General features: G+C 38.3%; 2 protein-coding genes across 3 annotated transcripts in view; both read left to right on the top strand.

Moving 5' to 3' along the window:
- The first annotated feature begins 621 nt into the window (after positions 1 to 621).
- On the top strand, positions 622 to 17,407 carry urb2 (URB2 ribosome biogenesis homolog). The gene is made up of 10 exons (XM_056257148.1): positions 622 to 757; positions 1,666 to 1,808; positions 2,010 to 2,186; positions 3,762 to 7,014; positions 7,130 to 7,290; positions 8,060 to 8,170; positions 11,221 to 11,463; positions 14,060 to 14,156; positions 15,979 to 16,118; positions 16,474 to 17,407. Exons 2-10 carry the CDS (start codon positions 1,683 to 1,685, stop codon positions 16,669 to 16,671), a joined length of 4,506 nt encoding a protein of 1,501 aa, XP_056113123.1. The 5' UTR covers positions 622 to 757; positions 1,666 to 1,682; the 3' UTR covers positions 16,672 to 17,407.
- A 3,475-nt stretch (positions 17,408 to 20,882) lies between these two features.
- galnt2 (UDP-N-acetyl-alpha-D-galactosamine:polypeptide N-acetylgalactosaminyltransferase 2) overlaps positions 20,883 to 23,345 on the top strand; it is an 84,097-nt gene continuing 81,634 nt past the window's right edge. For both annotated transcript variants that reach the window (XM_056257150.1, XM_056257151.1), the window contains exon 1: positions 20,883 to 21,158. In XM_056257150.1, the coding sequence (XP_056113125.1) occupies positions 20,898 to 21,158 (261 nt within the window). In that variant the 5' untranslated portion in view covers positions 20,883 to 20,897. The remainder of the gene's footprint in view (positions 21,159 to 23,345) is intronic.

Below are 23,345 nucleotides of genomic sequence, written 5' to 3' on the forward strand. Positions count from 1 at the left end.
AACACGGAGATGTCGCGTTGGTCTGATCAATTGCGCCGCCATCTTGGAAAGGTCAACAAGGAGAACTATATTATACAGAGAAAGAGAGATTACCATGTTAACGTATGCTGCTATTTACTATGGTTTACTAATGAATGATTAATTAATTAATATATTATGAGTGTTTTTGGATAGCTATATTAATTTATGACCATCTCACTCCGTGATCAGCTGTATTATTATGATCAGCTGTATTATTATTATTATTATTATTATTATTATTATTTACTAATACTCAGTCTACAACATGCACAATTGGTCGACGTTTATGGTAACCCCAATCTTGTGAAAATCGGTTGGAAGGGGGCCGATATGCTCCCTATTGCACACACGGACGGACCTTGACCTCTCCAATATGGCGGACCTGCATATACACCTTAGATATACACGGCAGCTAATGCGGCATCTATATTCAGTCTATGGTCTCTGACGAAACCACTCTCAGACATGATAAGTCAAAAAGTTTAATTAACCGTAGCATCAGACAACAAGTGTTGCATCTGTGTACATGATATATAATTATTATTTAGCCATCGTTGTGGGTTTCTGACATTTCTCTGTGAATCCACCAATGCTAAGACATAGTTTAACTATCATGTCTAGCAATGAACCAGTTTCAAGTGTTGAATCTCGTTCTCGATTATTACTGTCTGGTGTTAAAGTGAAAAGGTTAGAGGTCTTTACAGCTCCGCAGCGCTAGCACGTGTGTGATGAGATTGTAAGTAGCTTATTTTGAAAGTTAATCGCATTATATGTGTATTACGTTAAGGTTTATTCAATAAAATCTTGAACGCTTTCTGAGATTGTTTTGCGATGTGATTCGCTAGGTGGTCAGATATCTTCTAGGCTGTTAAACATACAAAATAGAAAGAAAAAAACCCTCATACTTTTGTATGATTTTTTTTAACCTTGGAAAACATGAAAAAGTAGATTTCATGTTTATGGAATACTAGTATTCAATTTCTCTCTATTCAGATTCGTATGCATACCATTTGGCCATGTAATAATACTAATAATACATGTAGTTTTCAATATTATAATACGTATTGTTATTATTATTATTATTCAGCTGCTGTTGTTTACAGCATAATAATGCAAAGTAGTTTTGTGATCGAGATAGAATGAAATATATTTTTATGTTTCAAACTACAGATTCTTCACCTAAAGAAATGATGGCTGCTATTTCAAAACTTTAGTAATTTATTCCAAACTATTGATTAAATGAGTTAATATACCTGTAAATACCTTTGGGTTCTATTCTTCATAGGCCACCAAATGGTGCCATTTATTGAATAACTGATTGAGTCGTAACTTATAAATATATTGGTAAATAAAAAAAGCATTGGTCAAATTGATTATCGGTTTATCTCAAATATCAACCCACGAGCAACATTTAATTGGTGTAAACATATCATTGACATTGACACTGACAAAGGCAATGAGCCGAAACGTTTGTACAATCTTATTTTCCTGTTTGTAATAAAGTATTTTTTAGATTGCAGAACTTTTTTGCATTTTTGTAATGATATATAGTCTAGGTCTCAGCACCTAATTAGCTGGGAGAGATCTGTGAGTGTTTTAATTGGTGTAAACATAGCCTGATAATCTATGTTTTTGTTCCTTTAGACATAAAGGTATTTGACATGGCGGCCATTTACTCTGGCATTCATCTGAAACTGAAAAACCCTCGCACACTCTGGCCAGACAAACTGAAACTTGCTCGATTTGCATGGATATCAACACAGTGCCTTCTTCCTAACAAAGAGCAGGTAATGTATCTTGAAATGCAGACTTGTTCTCAGTCGACATATTTTTGAGAGTATAACAGAAAACCGTGACTTAACATTTCTCAAATAATTTTCCTTTTATCTGGATATATCTAAGCAAATTGTTTGTAGTGTTTGTAAGTGTATGTTGTTTAAACATTTATGTATATCGTATTAAGCATGTAAAATTTTTCTCTATCATAGGTTCTGTTTGACTGGACAAGTCATGTCCTCACTGGTTTTTACAATAAGAAAATAGAGGTGCCCCCGGAGGTGGTGGAGGGTTTATGGACATACCTTGATGATATTCTTCACAGCAGGAAGCTTCATAATGTGCTGAGTCAGGGAAAAACCATTAGCCTTCGTCTCACAGTAGCACAGGTACCAGTACTTCAATTTCGCAAGAATTTCACTTCTTTAGTGTTGTACTATTTGATCACTTAGTTAATATTAGGTATAGTAGCACTAATATTGGTTTTAATAATAAATCATTTCTAAGTGCATTTTCTTTAGTCTCTTTAATGTTTTTTCTATTATGTTAATTTATTCAAAAAATACTTGTGTATTATTTTTTATTTTTTTTGTCAAAGTTATAAGATGATGCATAATTATACTGATGATTATTTATCGCTTTTAGTTAAAACATGGAATGCTATTCATAAAAATATGATGAGAAAAAACTCTGTCTCAATTTATTAACAATGTGCTAATTATGTTTAATAGAGATTTAGAAAGAATTTGGTTGAATCAGATTACCCAAATATAGTCAAAATTAAGGTCAAGTTGTGAATGCACTCTTGCGCACTAAGGCACGGACAATGAATAATTTAAGCATAAAAAATGTTGCTTTACAACAAGGATTTTTATTTATTTATTTTTTTACATGTTTTTGTTAAAAATGTATGATAAATGTTTAAATGAATAGATACAATGTTTGAATATTTGGTTTAATTTTGCAACTGAAATATTTTTGTTGACTAAATGTACATTTTAATTTTAGTCAGAATAAAACTGAATAAAATTTATTTATATGACATAAATTTATTTTATGGATATTTTTTTTTCAGAAGACCAAAAATATAAGATGAAAAAATTATAGGGGTGTAAATATTAATCGATTCTTATCGATCCATCGATTATACAGCCAACGATTCGGTGCATCGATGCGTCCGCAAGAGTATCGATTAATGTGTTTATTTTGCCGCCTGTCTATTTTCAGCATCAGCTCCGACATACAACCTATGCCTAAGCTGCGGGTGGCGCTAACCTCATTATTGTCTTCTACTTCACACGCGTTAGTCTATCTATGTTCACACACATTGTTGAGTCTGATTTTCAAGAGCGATGGAACCGTCAGAGCGAGCTGGCAATGAAAGTGAAATGTTACACACTCCAGTCGGCGTCAAGTCATGGGTGTGGAAGTATTTTTGCTTCAGGAAAACAGATGGAGCAGTGGTAAGAGATGTTGCAGTTTGCAAAGAAGACTGCTATAGTGTAACATACACATTATGTGAATAGAATACTGTGGCGAGCAGGACGCGGCCGACGTGAGAGAACGGCGCGAGGCCGGTTGTGTGAGTGTTAATGAACGTCACCTGTGACGTCATAGGTATGTCCTCACAGGTGACGTTCATTAACACTCACGCCACCGGCCTCGCGCCATTCTCTCACGTCGGACGGCCGCGTCCTGCTCGCCACAAATACTGTTTCTGTATTCTGAATAAAAGGCTAATTCTTTTTTTTTTGTTGATTTATTTGAAACTTAATAGATATCATGTAAAAATATCTAATATTGAATCGAATCGTATCGCGGGAAATTCTGAAGTATCGAAAATAATCGAATCGTTGGCTTAAGAAATCGGTATCGTATCGAATCGTCATTAAGGCTCCGATTTACACCCCTAAAAAATGAACATTAGCACCATTGCATTCCTCATTTGTTTTATTTTACCCTAGATGATCAATGACAGGATTCTGGAATATTCTTCAGGACCCACATCTGTCAGTTTCCACACTGTTCTGAGCTGTTGTCATGGCATCTTGACCTCCCCAGTGCTCTCTGTGGCCTACACTGCGAAGTACGAGTTATTAGTGGAGCTCTTGACTCGACTCTGTGGCTTGTCCAGTATGCAGCTCAGGCAGCAAAAATATGAGGAGCCTCTCTCGCTCAAAGTCTTTGAGGTTCTGCTAGTTGTTCTCAGCACCTACCTTACAGTGCAGAAACAACAAGCGAACTCCAACCGAGTGTTTTCCCAGGTAACGGCACACCTTCTTCATCCGCTTCTCCTGCTCAGACACTTACTGAACACTAGAGTATGGACTGAGAAGGATGACATCAAGATTCGACAGAATCTGAGCAAGGAAATCCGGAACAGGGTGGACGCTGTCCTTCAGTCAGCGCTCTTCATCCCTGATCATTTACAGTCCTTCAAGGATGACGTTTTACCATCAGAGGTTGAATCTCGGGCCAAAAAGAGCCACACTGGAAAGGGCTTGCAAGGCCCAGTCAATATTATCCTTTCGAAACTTTGCGTCCAAGGAGCTAACGAAGAGGAAGAGGCGTTATTTTATGCCGTTAAGTCAAACTCTCTTGCCCTGCTATTTAAATTCGCCCTAGATTCATTTTGCAAAGGGGGAGAGAACAAGCAAGTGATCTTCCATCTCATGACTAAGCTCATTGTTGCATTGGGGTTCACAGATGAACTGGATATTGATGAGAAATTTAGTGCATCGAACTGGGGTATTGCTTTACTCGCTCTTGAGAACCTCATAAACACAGGTTTGGCTGGTGATATCTATAATGTGGCTGCAGACAGAATAAAACACGGAGAGGTGCAATTTAATTTCTACAGGAAACTGGCTCGCCTATTATTTAACAATACCCAGGTGGGCATCCCAGCTTGGTACCGCTGTCTCAGAACTCTGCTTGCACTGAATCACCATATCCTGGAGCCAGATTTAGATGAGCTCCTTTCGGGTGTGTGGGTTGATGCAGACAACATGGAACTGCGTGTTAGGAAAGCCAGAGAAGCACTCGTGTCTGCCGTCTTGCAAACCTATGGCAAACTTCGACAGCTGCCTAAACTTATCGAGGAGCTGCTTGATGTAGTGTGTCGGCCTGCGGCGGATGAATTGAGACCAGCATTGTTGCCTGAAACAATACAAAAGACCCTGAGTCAGTGTTTGCTAGACAATCCTCCGAGCCAAAATCTTGAGATCTGTTGGCTCATTTTAAATCGGATGCAGTGCTATCTGCTTCCCCACATCCAAGATGAAACATTGGATTTGGCGCTGAAATTGTTTTCTGTGAGTTTGCTCCTCTACGCTGTACTCTTCAGTTTTAAGACCCTGGACAACAGCACCCCGGTGCCAATCGTGAAGCAAACTCAGAATGTGATGACCGAGATGCTGAAGGTTGTTGAAGACCTGTTGAAGCAGAACCTTGTCACTAAAGGTGTTTGGAGGGAAAAGGTCCAAGATGTGACCCTTCTGCTTACTCATACTTGGGTTGAGGTGGATACTCTCTTTCAGATACACTGTGCTAACAAGTACACATCACCAGCTGCCTCACAGAGTGGCGCTTTAGTGGACAAAGCCCTGACGCTAAGGGACATGGATAGTCCACTTGGTAAATTATTAAAGAAACTGCTTCTACTCCACAAGCTGAAGATACACTTGCTCAAATCATCCACTGTAACATCAGATGCATCAACAATGCAGAAATTGGCCCAGTTTATTCTAAACAGGCAAGAACTTTCAATAATGCTCGATGGCGACCAGATCTGGGACTTTCAGTTTTGCAGTGTTAACACCAACACTTATAAGGCAGCTAACTGGTTTCTTGTAACCTCCAACCTTCCATTAATTGCCCCTTATCTCGAACCAAAAGACACGTCTGATTTTGCAGAATGCATGTTGAAGTCTTTGCTTAAGAGCTTGGATGCCTCTGGAAGCAATTTGGAGAACACTGGGCTCTCTGTCTCCTTAATATCCAGACAATTACTCGAGAGTCCTGTTCTTTGTGAGCTCCCTGAGATTTATTCAGCAGTGATGAAGTGCATCATCAAGGCATTTTTTGGACCGCTCGACTCAGCGCACATGCAGTTAATCAGTCCTTCGTTTTTGTTGGAAACGCCTTGTGTGGAAATGGTTGGTGTAGAAGATGGAGAAACAGGCATGACACCTTCTCTGAATAGACTGAAGGCCATTGGACAGGAGATGTTAGACTCTGTCAAAATGAGATCTTCCATACCTCTATCTAAAGCACAGGTAGATCGATTACTGCAGCTACTCAAAATCACAAGTGTCCTGAATGGATACGCAATGTCCCCTGAAGACTATTCAGAACTTTTTCTGTGCTTGTTCACACTGACGTCTTGTGTTCAGTGTGATGAAAGCGTCAATCTCTCTGCATATGTTGCATTGCTCAAAGAGCTTTTCAGTCTCATGGCTTCACTTCTGCTGGTTAAAAACTCTCAAACACTCCTGAAAGTTGTTCATGGAAGCAATCTCTTAGATGCAACAATGACATCCCTATTCTCTCGGAGCAGCAAGGGGCTCTTTAAAGGTGTGGATGGCCCGACATGGTTGTCTTTCCTTCAGTCAGTTCAAGACTTCATTCAGTCCCTAATTCAGCTCTTAATCGACAGGAAGAGCAGCATGAGCCTCAATCTGGAGAAGTTTACCTCCTTCATGGTTGAAAGTAACATCGCCGCAGGAGTTCTGGCTGTAGACACAGGGGATCTCTGCTTGCTACAGCTCCATCTGGCAACTTTAAGCATACTTTGCAAAGAAATGATCGCAACCCTCGGCAAGAACAAACAGCTGGATCAGACTCTGACTCATTTGTTAGAGAAGGCCACTTCTGTCATGGAGCCAGCCATTCTGGCTGTGCTGATGGGCAAGGGAAGTAGTCTCCTCAGGCAGTCCTTCTCTGTTGAAGTGGTAACGGTCATGATCAGGAGTGAACTAGCAAGAGCCTCCAGCTCTGAGGACGACAGGCTGGAGAAAATATCCCGAATGGCTTTCTACCGGAGCTTTTACCAGCAGATCTTAAAGGAACTGTTCCCGTCACCTCGTCCTATGGACTTCCTCATTTCATCAGTTAACTATCTCTCTGCTTTTTACACGGCTGTGGACAAGACAAAAGCAGCAGATCTTGAAGAAGTCCATATTGCGATTTTGCAGAGTATTCACGCACTGCTGTCAGGTACAATGTCCTAAAACTTTTTAAAACATTTACTTGACTAGAATAAAATGTATATCTTAAATGTTTGTGAACACTCTTGTCTGTTCTGAAAACAGTCTCTCAATCATTTCATCAGGAACGTGGATGTCGTTGTCAGACGTGAAGGAGCTGGAAGGGCCAGTAAAGGAGCTTCTTAATCAGCTGGTGTCCAACTGTTCTCAAGAGCAGTTCCATCTATTACTGCTGATGCTCAGAGAGGGGCTTGTGCCAGCAAAGATTGAAGGAGGCCACTCAACTGTAAGATTCTCCTAGTGTCTGAGTGTTTATTCTTGCGTTCTTATTATTGCTGTTATAGTTAATGCAATAAATGTATCGCTTAATATAATTAATATATTCACAAGGTTAACACATTTATTCAGTTTCAAGGTTTCATTGTGTTCTGTGTAATTTGTAAAAACCTAGAAAACAAAAGCCTTTAGCAGACAACATCAGTGAATAGTTGAAAAAGACACTCTTTAAATGTAATTTAATTGGTGATAAAACCCAGACTGGACAAATAATGAAAGTAATGTAATTTGCATTCTTTATATGGTGAAATTTAAGTGTTATTGAATTTGAGCTGAAGTGAAATATCACCCAAGAGTGACACTCTCTTTCATAACAATACGAACACCAGAGGAGGACTTCAGGTCAAAGGGCAAACACATCTTAAGGAATGTCATATTACATCAGTAATGAGTTGGGAAAGTTTTATTATTGAATTATTGCAGAGAATAGTTTCGGTTTTGTTTTTCCACTGGGTTTGATGCAATTTTAGAAATAGAATCTGTCTTTGTTTTTGCATAAATTTTCACTATGAATGTCATTCACACAAATGACTTAACCTAATTATCACATAAAGGTCTGTTTAGTTTTAATTTTTTTTTTTAAATTAACTGAATGTCTGCAAAAAGTTATATGATTATTAACAATCATTTAGTGAATGAAAGCCTTAGGTCTTATATTTAAAAGTCTGCCACTTGTTTTGGATAGACTCTTTAAGATGTTGTTGTTTTTTCTCTCACAGGAAGTTCTCTCTGCGGTGACTTTTATAAAGCTGCTCTCCTGTTGTCTGTTTCCAGAGCATTGCTCAAAGGCTTTTTGGCTTATCACCCCACAAATCATATCCACTCTCATTGTGAGTATTTCTTCTTATTGGTTGATCATCTTGATTGTTTACAGGTGTTTACTTTTAGTCATTACGTGCCGGTTTCTTCTTTAATGCTTCTGTTAAATATACCTACTCTCTGTGCCGGTGTCTGGTGGTGAGTCTCATGTAACCAAGTCAAATTCACATTTTGTGTCGTGTCCTTGCCGGTGTCCGTGCCGATGTACGTGTCCGTGACCGTGCCAGTGTCTGAGAACTTTAATAGTAGCTTTAACAAGTGTCAATGTATAATTTATACAGTGAAGTCTATGTAGTGTTTTACTTTTATATTTTCTCATTAAATTTCTTTCTTGAATGCTTCTGTTAAATACGCCTACTGTCCGTGTCCGTGCCGGTGTCCGTGCTTCATGTTTCCATTGTATCTTGTCTAGTTTTGTTTGTGTAACCGCTGTTGGTGAGTCTCATGTAACCAAGTAAAATTCACGTTTTTGTGTCCATGCCGGTGTCCGTATCCATGTCCATGCCTATGTATGTGCCGGTGCCCGTGTCCATGTCCGTTTGTGTAACCGCTGTTGGTGAGTTGGTTACACAAACAAAATTAGACAAGATACAATGGAAACATGGGGGCTATTTAAAGGGTAACTAAGCCCCTGGTCAGAGCCTGACTCCACCCACTGGCAATATTTGAAAAATGCTGGAAAAGTGGGCAGAGCCCAGCAGAGATAGAGGGGACGAACCGAGGGCAAGGCTGAGCGGGGGGGCTTGCACCTGGGACCCGCAGTGACAGCTGCTGTCAGACTCGCTAAAATGGAGAGTGACTGGAGTGATATTTTGCTGCTATGTGAAAAAAATATCTAGCAAATCGCGCCGGCGCATTTGTAGACACCAGAGGGTTAACTTTAGCCTAATAGGAAGGAACATAAATTGTGATTAAAAATATATGCTCACTCACATCATGACGCCGCTGCGGTGATGGAGTCCATGCAGGAAGAGCAGCGTTTGGCACTGTGTCGCTTTTCAGCGCGAGCTGTGTGGAGAGGCCCATTTCCACCTCCATTGCGTTGGAGAAGCAATCCAGCGTAAAATGCAGGTTGCACACTCGAGCGATAGGCGGGAACTCACGGTCTTCCAGGCCAAGTGCATGCAACCACTGGCGCCTAATTTCCAAGTCTAGTGGAAAGTTATGCAGTCCAGCAGTGCTGTTGCAACCAGCAACACTACACCTACGTACCATCCTAACCACTGTACTAAATACAGATAAAGCTAATGCTAAAAATCTACTCTATTCTAACTGATGCAATACTATGCTACTAACTAACTATGCTTCTAACAACACAAACAACTATGCTAATTAACTACCTAGGCTACACGTGATATGATATTTTTGCCATATCACCCACCCCTAATTTCAATACCTGTTTTCCATTGATTTCCTGATTGATGTGTTTCCCCTGAATAAGATTAATCGCACATGCATTTCTGTTGTACTAGTGTCTTTTTTAATGTGATGCTCTTTTCAAGATGAAAGTAAAAGTATCCTATTTTGTGTAATGCAAAATGTGTAAACATCTGCATAAGCACTGGACTCCCAAAATGTGTCTTCTCAACAACCTTAAAAATGTTCCATGTAAATTCACTAAACCCATGAACCTTTGCACACTACATCCAGAGACGCATGAAAATGTCTTGCATGAAAAAACAGTATTCGATTTAGGCAACTTTACTGTATTATGCCCCTCTGATTTTTTATTTAAACTGTAAATGCGATAATGCTTTACTTCTATCGAGCCTGGAACGTTCCTTTAAGTGTGCCTAGAGAGTTGGCTGGCAGTGAAAAACACCATGCAGCTAGATTTGTAAAACCGGCCTGACTCTCTTGTCTTGATTTAGCATTAAAATTCATCTGCCTGGAAAAGTCAGGTTTCAAAGTCTTCTTTGTCACTGAGTTCACTCAGATAAGGACTGTGTGTGCCTGTCAGGTTACTTTTATCACTGCACCTTTCTTCTCAGTGTCAGAACTTGACATACTAGAGCTACCGCTAGCTGAGTTCACCACAGCGACCTGAAGCTTTGCTAACCTTGCTCTACTCACATCTTCACTCTTTCATACACAAAAATAAGAACAAGCTCTGTAAACGTCACTTTTGTCATTAATATTTTATAGCACTGATCGTTTGCTGAGCAGTTGAAAAGTATTTTGTGTGAACTTATATTGTGCTAAGTTTGAAGATGTCTGCAGGATTTCTGGTAAATGTAAGCCTGGTTTGTTAGAGCTCTGCAGTCCATATATTGCTTCATAAAATTTTAAGTAATCTTTAAAGGTGCACCTATTTTTTTCCCATTAAAATAACACCTACATCCAATGAAATAGGATTAATAAAATTGATCAAAAGTGAATTGTAGTTGCCCACAATTTCAAGCTGTTCTTTGAAATTTCTATACATCAAAGCATCCTAAAAAAATTGTTTCTTGGTTTCCAAAAAAAAATTAAGCAGCTCAACTGTTTTCAACATTGATAATAACATATTAGACTAATTTCTAAAGGATTAGACTCTGCATATTAGATTAATTTCTAAAGGATCATATGACAGTAAAGTATGGATTAATGATACTGGAAATTCAGCTTTGCCATCACAGGAAGAACTTGCATTTGAAAATATCTTAAAATAGAGTACAGGTATTCTAATTTGTAATAATATTTCACAATATTCCTGTTTTGCTTTTTTTTTTACCAAATAAATGTAGCCTTGTTGAATTTAAGAGACTTCTTAAAAAAAAAAAAATCTAATTCATTATTTCATGTTAGGTTTATTTATTTTGTCCCTTTACCTCTACTGGTAGATCATGGCACTAGTAACACCAAGGTCGTGGATTTGACTCCCAAGGAAAACCATCAGCTAAATGCATAAATGTTACATATGAAATTTCGTCCTGCTGATTTTGTAATCCAGAAATGATTTAAAGGTTATTTCAGTCAAACATCTCATGACTTATAACAAGGAATAAGTTAGCAGTAACCATTTGAGAGGCACTCTTGAGTTTCACAGATTTCCTTACAGATTTTCCTCCCTTGTTTTCAGTTTGTAATAAAGGAGTCCAGCAAGTTCCCATCTCTGACCCGTGCGCTGACGTTGCCAACTCTCGAGGCTTTGACCGTCCTGCTCTGGCAGGGTAAAGCACAGATCTCCAATCCACACCATGTGATTGTGGTTTTGGGTGCACTGCAGTTTGTGCCTCTTGACAGTCATTCCATGGAGGACTACCATGCTGCTTTTGAGGCCATCCATGAAGCCCTGTTTGCAATTATCCACTGCTACCCTCAGGTGAGAATCCTCGGACTGAAAGGAAAGAAAGAGATAAGAGCTTAAACCTGATAATACTTAGACATTTTATTGTTGCACTTTTTCAAGTTGAATTATATCCTTATACATTTTACAATTGACTTAAAATCACCTAGAGGATGTGGAGGAAGAAACTGTGCCAGATGCTTTTTAAAGGCTGGTATCTGACATCTGTTTATCTGCTCTTGCTTAGGGACAAAACTTTTTTTTATCCATTGTGTGGATCAAGAATTTATTATATCCGTCAGTAAACACAAAATGACCTGTATTTTCTTGAGATGAAAACCATATTACTCTGCAAAAAAATTATAAGTAAAATTAATTTGTAATTTGCTCTTATGTACTGTAAAAATGGTGGATGTCATGGTAAATAGGTAACATTCAGATGAATTTGTAAATTAGTTTGGTAAGGCTCATAGGTTTATGCAAATAGGTGTGTTACAGACTAATGCTGCTTGATGTTTGGAGCGACCATTACAGTACCCTGGAGAGGTGTTTAATTTGCACTTAATACGAGTGAAAATTAGAATGTAGTTTGGAAAGTTGCCACAGTTCCCGAGGGGGAAGGCGCCCACGGTGAGTCTGGGACGTGAGGAATGCTGAGATTGTGCAAAACTTCAAGGTGCACAGGTTTCTTTGCCAGTGAAAGTGGGAAACTTGGTACAATCTCAACATGACCTTGTGTTTGATGGGTTTTATAAAGTGAAATGAGAGCACAAATTAGGGTTAGCAGAATGAATTAGCCATAATGATGACTGAACAACTACAGGTGCACTTACACAATATGTAATTGATCACTCACACTTTCTGTATCCACTAGGGCAATAGACCTAATAACTATAATATATATGGAAACCTATTTCAGCCATTTGACCGTATTTAAATATATACAGATTGTACATATACGCCAAAGCATAATATGCTGTTAGTCCTCCGCGTGCTGCCAAAACAGTGCAGACCTGCCGAAACATGGACTCTACAAGACCCCTGAATGTGTCCTGTGATATCTGGCACCAAGACATTAGCAGCAGACCCTTCAAGTCCTGTAGGTTGTGAGGTGATGCCTCCGTGGATCAAACTTGTTGGTCCAGCCATCCCACAGATGCTCAATCAGATTGAGATCTGGGGAATTTTGAGGCCAGGGCAACACCTTGAGCTCTTCATCATGTTCCTCTAAAAATTCCTGAACAATGAGTGCAGTGTGGCAGGGTGCATGATCCTGCTGAAAGAGGCTATTTCCACCAGGGAAGACCATTGTCCTGAAGGGGTGTAGCTGGTCTGCAACAATGTTTTAATAGGTGGCATGTGTCAAATTTACGGCCACGTGAATGAGTGGAGCAGAAAATTGCCTAAAGCATCACACTCCCTCCACCGGCTTGTGGTTCGTCCCTCCTCGGACCACTGTTGGTAAATTCTCACCACTGCTGACCGGGAGCAACCCACAAGACTTGCCGTTTCGATACTCTTGACCCAGTCGCCTTCCCATAACAATTTGGCCTTTGTCAAAGTCGCTAAGATCTTTATTCCTGCCCATTTCTCCTGCATCCAACACGTTGATTACGAGAACTGATTGTTTGCTAATTTACCCAGACCATATCTGTGTTTGAAATCACCCCCTATACCCTCATTCACTACTCCCTACATTACTCCACTAATATGGTCCACGAGTGAGTGAATTCAGACACTGAGTGTGCCGGAACGACTGCTGCTTTTGTATAGTTTGTGCTTGATGTTTAATAATCACTTGTAACTTAGCAAACTGGCAGTAGCTCCAGCAGTAAGATGAAAAGATTTATCTTGAACTCTGTCATGGAAACTAGCATGTATAAACCTTAATTAAACAATTTAAAAATCAATTAAAAAGGAATTTATACCTGTATGATATTATGCTGTAGCCACATTGGACCAGCGGTTTGGAAAATGGATGGATGGATGATTAAGCTGCGGGCGCCATCTTCCGTTGAGACAAGGGAATTCATTCGGCACGACCCTCACAGTGCAGTGTGGGTATTCTCTAGCTGTTGAGTGTAATTCAGTTGTACACTCGTTATTGCTGTGCATTATGAGATTGAATGAGTGTACTCGATAACATCCACTATCGTTTTGGACACCACTACAAATGGCTGTTCCCTCAATTTCGGACACAGCCCTTGATATGTAGCCTTGTTAGGAGATGATCAATGACATTTGCTTCACCTGTGACTGCCTGGTCATAATGTTTTGGCTCATCAGTGTATATACAGTATACACACACACACACACACACACATTATCATGCCTGTCATTGTAAAGATGTTGCTTACATTGTTGCTATAGATTTCAACAAAAAATTTGACTTTTAATAAAAAAAATGATTAATTCAGGGTTTTTGAATCATTCCATAGTGTTCTTTTGCCAGCCACCTATGGACGCATCAAAAAATGTTTAGCTTGCTGTTTTTGTGGCACAGAAGATTATTGTTTTTTGTGTTCGACTTAAATCTAGACTAGACTAGTATTCATGGGATAAACATAAAGACCAATGGGTTTTATACCAAGCCCAGCTGTGCATTAATTTTGAGAGCTTTAAATGTTTACAGGTGATGCTGAAGGCTTCTCCAGCCTTCCTGAATTGCTTTTATCGCCTGGTTTCATCAGTCATGCATGAAGGCAGACAGCGGGGCGACTCTGACAGAGGTAAGCACACCTATTATACCCACATTCAGAAGTGTTCTAAAAGCCATGTCAGATGCTTCAATTTAAACATAATATACCATTCAAAGGTTTGGGGTTAGTAAGATTTTGTAATGTTTTTAAAGAAGTCTCTTATGCTCACCAATGCCGCATTTATTTACAGTAAAATGGTAATATCAAGTTTATTACAATTATAATAACTTTTTCTATTTGAATATATTTGAATTATAATAACTTTTTTTTGTTTGAATATATTTTAATGTGTAATTTCTTCCTGTGATGGCAAAGCTTTATTCCTCCAGTCTCTTCAGTGTCACATGATCCTTCAGAAATCATATATGTGTGTGTGTATATATATCCCATTGAGGATATTATCTCCTGGCTGTTAATCTTTTATTCATCACTATCTTGTAACCTGTTCCATTAGACTTCTGTGCAAGCAAACAAATGTAACATTAGGCCCTTTTTTGTCAGTATGTCTGCACTTATTGTTGGCTGTAGCTGACAAAGAAAGTGGAAATCTCCTGATGCTGGCAAGCCATTACATTTGAAACTGCTGATATATATCCCTCCATATGTCTGCTGATACTTTTCCATCTACAAGTTGCATCTAAAATTTCATTTATTGTATAGGAAGAAAAAGCTGTTATTTGAGGTATGATTCACCTAATGAGACAAGCACTTCGTTGAGTTGTGTTCAGAGACAGACGCTTGCAGACTGTGGCTCTGTGGATTGAATTTCAAAGTGAAGTGAAAGAGAAAAAAATTCCACGAAGAAAGAAGGTTGAATTTGATCCCTAAGCTCGAGGCTCAACGCATTTTAGCACTGAAGGCATATCTCTCTTTGAATTGAGAACTCTTTTTATGACTTAAGATTTAAAGTTTTTTTGGCAGTAGCATCAGTACATTTAGTCTTTCTTCATTTCTCATATTTTCATAATTGACTTCAAAGCTCAGTCAGAACTAAAATGTATTCAGATGTGAGGCAATTTCAATCTTATTTATCATCTTGTGGTAACTTTCTTAAAGCATGAATGTGATGCCATGATCACTCACTCTGATTTGCCCGGCTCCACAGATAATGTGGCTTTGAAAAGATTTAACCAGGATTCATTATTATAATATTGTCATGGTTGGTGGTTAATGCATTCTGTTCGTTTTTAAAGTAAGAGAACGGAATGCTTAATTAATAGATTTGGAATATATTTGCATATGTTTAAAGACACTGGACAAGGTACACTACCATTTAAATGTTTGAGATCAGTTTAAAATTAAAATAAATACTTTTATTTAGCAAAGATGAATTAAATTGACAAAGTGACAGTAAAGACTTTAACATGGTTACAAATGTAAATAAATGTATTTCAAAGAAATGCTGTTTTTTTTACTTAATCAGTGAATCTTGAGACAAAATGTATCACGATTTCCACAAAAATATCAATCGGCACAACTGTATTCAATATTGATAATGAGAAGTTAAGATAAAAAGAAATGCTTCTTGAGCGGCAAATCAGAATGATTTCTGAAGGATCATGTGACACTGAAGACTGGAGTAAAGATGCTGAAAACTCAGCTTTGCCATCACAGGAATAAATTACACTTTAAAATATATTAAATTAGTTAAGTTATTTTAAATTGTAATAATATTTCACAATATTACTGTTTTATTGCAGGGCATGATGGAGAGAGGGTGAATGGTTTAAGTTAGAATCAGAGTTATGATCTTAATGCACCAACGGCATTAAGCATAATTAATCATGTTTTAACATTTTGTTTGGACAGTTCTAATTAAAATATTACAATTACTTTGTGATCTCTTTTTCAGCCTCGGAGAAAGACAGAGAAAGTCTTCTGAAGTGTGCTAGGCTGGTGGAGAGGATGTACACTCATATTGCCAATGCTGCTGAAAATTTCACAGTCCTGTCCTCATTCATGGTTGCACAATATGTCAGTCAACTGCAGAGGGTGAGACACTAATCATGATCAGTTTTTACCTACCACATGATTTCTACTCTCATGTTTCCTGAAATCGTCTTTTCTGCTCTCATGAACCGCTTGCCTGAAGTAAAAATTCGCTAGAATGTTTGAGAAGAATCTTCTCAGTGTTATAAATCTTAAACCACACAATTATAGCTTGAGAGCATGCACTTACAGTAGTCCAGGGTGACTTGAGAGCCAATTGTTTTTGTCAACTTGAAGTGTGACATGCGTTTGACCTTCCAACTGCCCTAGACTCATGTTGCTGCACTGAACAATCACATTAGCGCACATTGCAGATAATTGGTGTATACCCTCACTAAGTTTCGGTCTTATTTCCTAGGTGACGCTTCAGCCAGAAATCAAGTCACATCTAACAGAGGGCGTATACTGTATCCTGGACCACTGTGTTGAACAAGACATCAAGTTTTTGAACACCACCCTTCAAATGGGTGTCAAGGAAGTGTTCAATGAACTGTACAATAATTATACACTCTATCACAAAACTCAAAGGCAAGGAGAAGAAAAGTACACCGTCTGACAATTGCATCCTCTGTCTTGAGTGAATAAACCTGTATTTTTTTTTACATATAATTAATGTTATAGATAAGTATATCTCTAGAAATGTTTTACATTTTCATTATTCATTTACCCTCATGTTGTTCCAAACCTGTATGACTTTCTTCTGTGGAACACAAAAGATATCTTGATTTATTTGTCTATAAAATTGAAGTCAGTTCACTCCATTGTTTAATTCCCACATTCTTCAAAATACCTTTTTCTTGTGTGTGTTCTGCAGAAGAAAGAAAGTCATACAGGTTTGAAACAACATGAAGGTTAGTAAATGATGACAGAATTGTAATTTTTGGGTGAGCTATCCCTTTAAATGAGGGAAACACAGTCTGAAATAATTGCTAACACCTTGTATTTTATACTTCCTCGGTTTTTGTACATGACAAACATGACCTCTTTTTTTTTTTACGAGAACAGTACTTTTTTTCTGTGTAGTACTAGTGTTCTCAAGCAAACCCTATTATATGGTTGAAGTTAAAGACCTAAAAGAGTTCAGATGTTACATGCTTATCTGAATTGACAACCTGAAGTCCTGAAACTAATGTCTGACTCATCAGCCAGATTTGGTGAAATTCTGTCTCAGGATTATGCTTCTGAACAAACCAATTAACCTGAGGTTGCTGCAGGTGGACTCTATGAAATTAGTGTACTGTAAAAGTGTCTCCTGGATGACAAATAACCAATTAAAGATGTACCCCAATAGACATATACTGTTAAATGGTGTTAAATATTTATAGAGCAGTCACACTAACTGCTCTGGTGTGCCTTAACTTATTTTGCTGTTCTCCAGTGTACAACAGCATTGTTCCTGATGTTTCCTCCAAAGAGAATCTAGATGCAATACAGGAGATACCTCAGATGCAGACTGAATAAATATACAACTATACAAACATAATTCAACTTAGACTGTACAAATGCAAAGGCATTGGCTGGTCATGTTACTGACTTCATGAGAAACTAGAAAGTCTTGTACTTTCTTGACTATGGTGTCTGGCTTTCCAAGTGACATTTGGCCCTGTAGAACATGTAAGTGTGTGTCTAGTGGGCAAACTGATGGTGGAGCCCTTTCCCAATTGATCAGTAGTCCTTCAGGTTTGTGTTTGTTAAAGTCTTCAAGTGTTGCACCACCCTCCAGAGGCATTCCTGTATTAAACTTCCCAAGCTTTAATCTCCCTTTATCAGCAGAGTCAGGAAATAGCGGGTACCCTAGAATTGGTGTCTGTAGGGGGTCTTGCAGGAAAGCGGAGGGCTAGAACGGGGCAGAAACCATCCCAGACGGCACCCAGGAGCTGGCAAGGATGATCAGACGAGATGGCCGAGAGCCAACACTGTTGCAAAACAGATTCGGCTCATTAGCCCTAGTGAATGCTCAAATGTAGGGGCTTAGATACAACACACCACAGAATGTAGGGAAAAGATATTTGCCCACATTAGAATTACTGATATACGATGCTGTTCACACTCATGTGGAGTTCCATCTGAATTTTTTTGGATGGCAATTAGAAAGGCACATTTATCAAAGGTTATAACAACATGTCAATGTGTGTTTAATATAGAGTTCCAATGTTATTTCTACCATATTTCATGCATGACTGCGTTTATTGTCATAATAGTCAGCTGGCTTCATATTCGAGTCTGAATTGCTCAGTGAGAGTTGCTCAGTGTTGGCATGTTTAAAAATGTGCACCGATTTAAATATGACAATTTGTCTGTTGGAATCAAAATTGTTTTCAAATGTCTTTTTTTTAAATCGGAGGTTAAGAGTGGTCATTTACTTCATGTCGTTATACACACAGCTGCCAGTTTTGTGAATGTGGTGTTATTTCCCTATTATATGGAGATAGAGCTTTCATAAGAAACATGTTGACCTATTATGGCCACTAGGAGATATGTGTTTTCTGTGAACACCCTGGAAGTTTTTACAATTCACTCCAGGCTATATCTCAGAACAGAAAATATCTTATTGTAGGTTTTTGATCTTATCATCCTCCTGACAATTGTACACTAAAAACCTGTCACCAGAAACTTTCTTCCTGAATGGCCTAGTGCAATGGGTGTTTATACTCAAGAATTTTCATGTGACATGAGAGAATAAAACATTTTTGTAGCCATCAACATGGTTAAATGATAGGTCAGAATTATAAGTTCCTCCCTAAATACCCCAATTTAAGCATAGCGTCACCTTTCATTCTTCTAGAGGAAGTTCTTACAACTGATTTGGAGGGACTGAAAAGAGGTGGAAGGCTGGGGAGCAGTAAAGCATTATAAACCTTTTACAATATATGCACACTATAGGAAATGACACGCATTCTCCAATTGTAGGCTACATGCCAAATGTTCCCTCTGTAAGGAGGTTTCAAATGCCAAGTTTAAGAGGAGGAAATGCACTGCCACAATAATGTGATGTTTAATTGTGTTGGTTTTTGAAAATAAAACCATTTTATTAAGCTTCGAATTTGTTAAGAGTGTTAAAATACTGTACATGTCATTTGAGGTAGTTTTTTTTCTGTTATGATGGGACACTGACATAATTACATTGTGACGAGACAGACATAAATAAGGGACACATAAAAACACGGCAATTCAGTCACTGTGATGCAGAAAATCTCAAAACATGCAGGCTCAAAATTTGGGGCAATTTAGTCCATTGCCATTCCTTTAGAATATCCTGATATTTAAATTGCATCCTCAGAAGCCAGAGGTTATTTCACTTTTGTAGTATTTAGATACAATTTACACATTCTTCCAGACATGATTTTGATCAGATTTATGTATTTTTATTACCCACTTTCAGAAACCCTCCAGCTCCACCTGTATTGATCTGCTACGGGGTTTATTTCAGATATGCAGCAGCAGCATGTCTCACATGCCCACAGCATTATGTCTGTGAATGTATTGCATTGGAAGTCTCTGTACTTGCTCTGCAGCAGCAGCATAGCAGATCTATTCCGCCAAGACCAAATACATTAACATTGCTATATCCATTACTATGCCAATCTCCCAGAGAGTTGGCATGACAGAACTGTGATTGATTGCTTTACATGTCAGTCACATGGCTCTTGTCTAAATTGACGGTTATGGCCATAAGCTGCAGTAATGGACCCTTTTCACATTTCCCATGTACTTCAGAAGTACTTGGGAAATCAGCAAATACATTAGCTCCAACGGTGTAATGAAATATCCGCTATTGCTTTCCCATGACTTCAAAAGGGAAACATATAGAGACAGATTATGGCAGTCAGAAGCAGTCTTATTTTATTATCCTTTTTTTTTTTTTAAATAATATTTTGAATTCATTTTGAATTTTTTTATTTTGAGTTTTAGTTTTAGTTAAAGGCATTTTTTGGGTAATTTTGTTATGTTTTTGTGATTTTATTAGATTCAGTTTTTTTTTAAGTAGGTCTATAGTTTAATTTATTTTCATTTAATATTTTAAATTAATATATTAATTAAAAATTTTATTAATTTTAGCTTTAGTTATTTTAGTAGTTTATTTTGTTTTATTTTTGTTTCACTTAACATTTCATTAAAACATTTTTTTTTTTTTTTTGGTTAACTTTAAAAACAGTCAAAGAAGAGAGAAAGATCTCGAATTTACAGTGTTTGGTAATTTCATTTACATTTTTGTTATTTAATGGAAGGGTACACAAAGTATGGTGATACGTGTTTTTTTATTTTATATATATGTATATTTTTTTTACAATTATCAGGCCTTCTTTACATTTTGTAGGTAAATGCATTTATACAGTCATGGGACCTAGAATTCTTGGTTACAGCCTTGCTCCCTTATTCTTTCCACACATGAAATTATTCACATTTTAATTTGATGCGTTTTTGTTAATTAATTACTTTACAAAGTTAAATATCCAAGAACATTTGCTAAAATGAATAAAATAGGAATAAGTAAGCCGGCCAAAAGACATAGTGTGTGCACAATATAAGGCAGTACAAATTAGGTTACATAAATGTGTGCATTATTTTTCAATGACTTCAGTAAAAAAGAACGTAACACTATAATACCGGTAATATGTTTTTGACAGACTCAGATCTGCAGAATGAACCAAACAATGATTCTGGGTGCATCTTGAGGTACAGGCTAACGATGGATGTCCCCACCCCCAGCCCTCCTCCGCCCGCGTCTCTGTGGAGCGTGATTGGATTAAAGTCGGTTACCCTTTCCCCTCTAACCCGGTGATGCTGGCTGTTTCCTGCTTCTTCTTCTGTCCAACCGCCGCTGCTGGTGAATTCGTGTTAGTTGAGCGCTGTAGCCACAGCGAGACGCAGAACGTGGACGTCAGTGGCTTTTCACGGCACAAACCCCGAGTCAGCCACTGTATTATCCCATCCAAAATCACAGCAATGCGCAGGAAATCTAGGATATTATTATGTTTTGCTGTGCTTTGGGTTCTTGGCATAGCATATTATTTCTATTCGGGGACAACGCTGAGTCGAAAGGTAGGTTTTTCCTTTGGCTGCTTTCTTCGTGTTTCATGCTGCTGGATCGGCGCAAATATAAGTTGTTTGGGGTGATTGTTTCGAGATATTTCGTTTGCGGATGAATGAGGAAAAAACAGTCACTACGGCGATAGAGAAGACGAGAGAAGCCCACACGTTTAAATAGCCAAAGTCTATTAAGGGAACTCACAAAGATAGTGTTATCGCTATACGTGCTGTGATTTAACTGCGAGACTATCAAATAACCCGTTTGGTTAAACTGAATTAAAAGCCTATGATGCTTCTTTCTAACAGGCGTATTTATTCCGGAGTCGTTTTAAATGCTTTGTTACGCCGATTTTCTTTAGGGGCGAGAGGGACGTTGATTGGCTATACAAACATGTACGTTAACTTGTATGTAACATAAATGATATTTGTTACTTTACAAAATTTTACTATACAAACTGCTGATGATATGCTATAGCCTAAGCTATGAGCAATTTGTATAGTAGCCTATTTGTAATGTTTCAAGGTAAAGTTAGTGTTAAAGCCAATCTACAATTAACGTTACATGAGTTAGTTCCGGTTATCACATTTGAGAGCTAATTTAGTCTGGAACTTTTTTTTTTATTACTGGTCGTGGCGATTATTCTTCTGAGTGATTCGAGTACGTTCAGTGAAAGATTCGTTCAGAACCTTCAGTGACGCTTTCTGCTGGTTACTCCAGTAGGTGGCGTCACAATGGAGTATGTATTTGTATGTTGTAAGTCGTTGAATCGTTCGCTATCAAATAAGAAACTCTGAAGTGGAGTGATATTCAGTGCAACAGCGCAGCTGTTTATTGAATTACTACAAATCTGTAGTAATCCATATAGCCTACTAACATTTTTCCCGTTTGTATCAATCTTATTTTTAATGCAAGGCAGCTGTTATTTTAGCTGTACTAAAACAGTCGGTTGTGCTGCAAAGTGGTACTTAATATATTAATTTGTGATAAATTGTGATTTATTTTTAAGCACATAATTTTACCGTTAACTGCACTTTGTTAATTTTCTATAGCAGCTTATAAATCAGAATGATCACAATAACAGGAAATAACCAGGGGGGTAATCCATCGACCGGAAGTTGAAGCCGGCCGGGTGCCGCCATGTTGTAGCAGAACTTCACTTGCATTAGCATTTCCATTGACTCCCATTCATTTTGGCGTCACTTTGACAGCGAATAACTTTACATCTGAGGCGTTTAAAGACTCCATTTGTCCATTATTTATTTCTAAAGAAACACGACAATGTATAAAGGGCTCCATTACCTTCTATGTTACATTATGGCCCCGTAGAAACAGATTTAGTAAAAATAGGCTAACGATTGCGTCATAACCACTCGACTCTCTGTCGCGCTGTACAGAAATTACCGTACAGACAGGAGGAGAAGCTCGCAGGCAATCGGGGGGACGTCCCGTCAAGGGAGAAGCCCATAGATAATGAGTCCATAAAAGCAACGGAATTCTTACTTCTGCTCACTCACGCCAAAGAACTCTTTGCTCAAGTTCCCCGTCTCTGCAAGATTAACGTTGGCAATTTTCACGCACAGCTACTAGATGATTAACGTCTGTCAGACAGGTTGCTCACGTCACCAAGCTTAGTTTGAGTCGGTTTGAGTCTGCGCGTCAGGAACGGAAGTGCTCAAAAATCGCTAAAAATGGGCTTCAACTGAGTTCCAATGAGATGGCTCTGTCCACTTCTTATACTGTCTATGGAAATAACCTGCTTCTGCATTGATAAATAAGGTGGATATACGAATCAGGACTGTCGTACTATAAAGTGTGTAATCTTTCAAATTTCCAATTTTATGCATTTACATTAAGTTTTGATCCCTAAAATCTGCATGTCTGGATTCCATTAATCATCACTTGACAGTGTGTGCATGTTGCACTTTTGAGTGAGGGTGGTATACCATGAAGCCACACTTTTTAGTAACATACCATCTGGTCTCGAAGGATGTTTGCTCAAATTCCTTCGCTCACAGGCAAATATTCAGCTTGTGTGCTTTATATTGAGTGACCCACACTGTCTTGAGGTTTTGTTGTGTTTCGTGTTTTTGTTTCCATAACCGTTCATCAGCCGCACTAAGCCAACTTATTTGATAGTATGAGTGCATTTGATGTAGTGATCAAGGCACAATGAGGTGAATGGACCACTGCACATTTGG

Source organism: Rhinichthys klamathensis, unplaced genomic scaffold (assembly GCF_029890125.1).
Source record: "Rhinichthys klamathensis goyatoka isolate OS25496 unplaced genomic scaffold, OSU_Roscu_1.1 h1tg000135l_1, whole genome shotgun sequence".
Lineage (NCBI taxonomy): Eukaryota > Metazoa > Chordata > Actinopteri > Cypriniformes > Leuciscidae > Rhinichthys > Rhinichthys klamathensis.

Bases quoted from the DNA above. Each gene is read 5' to 3' on its own strand.
- urb2 (XM_056257148.1), top strand. From the start codon at position 1,683: ATGGCGGCCATTTACTCTGGCATTCATCTGAAACTGAAAAACCCTCGC. The intron at 11,464-14,059 runs GTGAGAATCCTC...AAATGTTTACAG, and splicing joins TTATCCACTGCTACCCTCAG to GTGATGCTGAAGGCTTCTCC. The intron at 14,157-15,978 runs GTAAGCACACCT...TCTCTTTTTCAG, and splicing joins GCGGGGCGACTCTGACAGAG to CCTCGGAGAAAGACAGAGAA.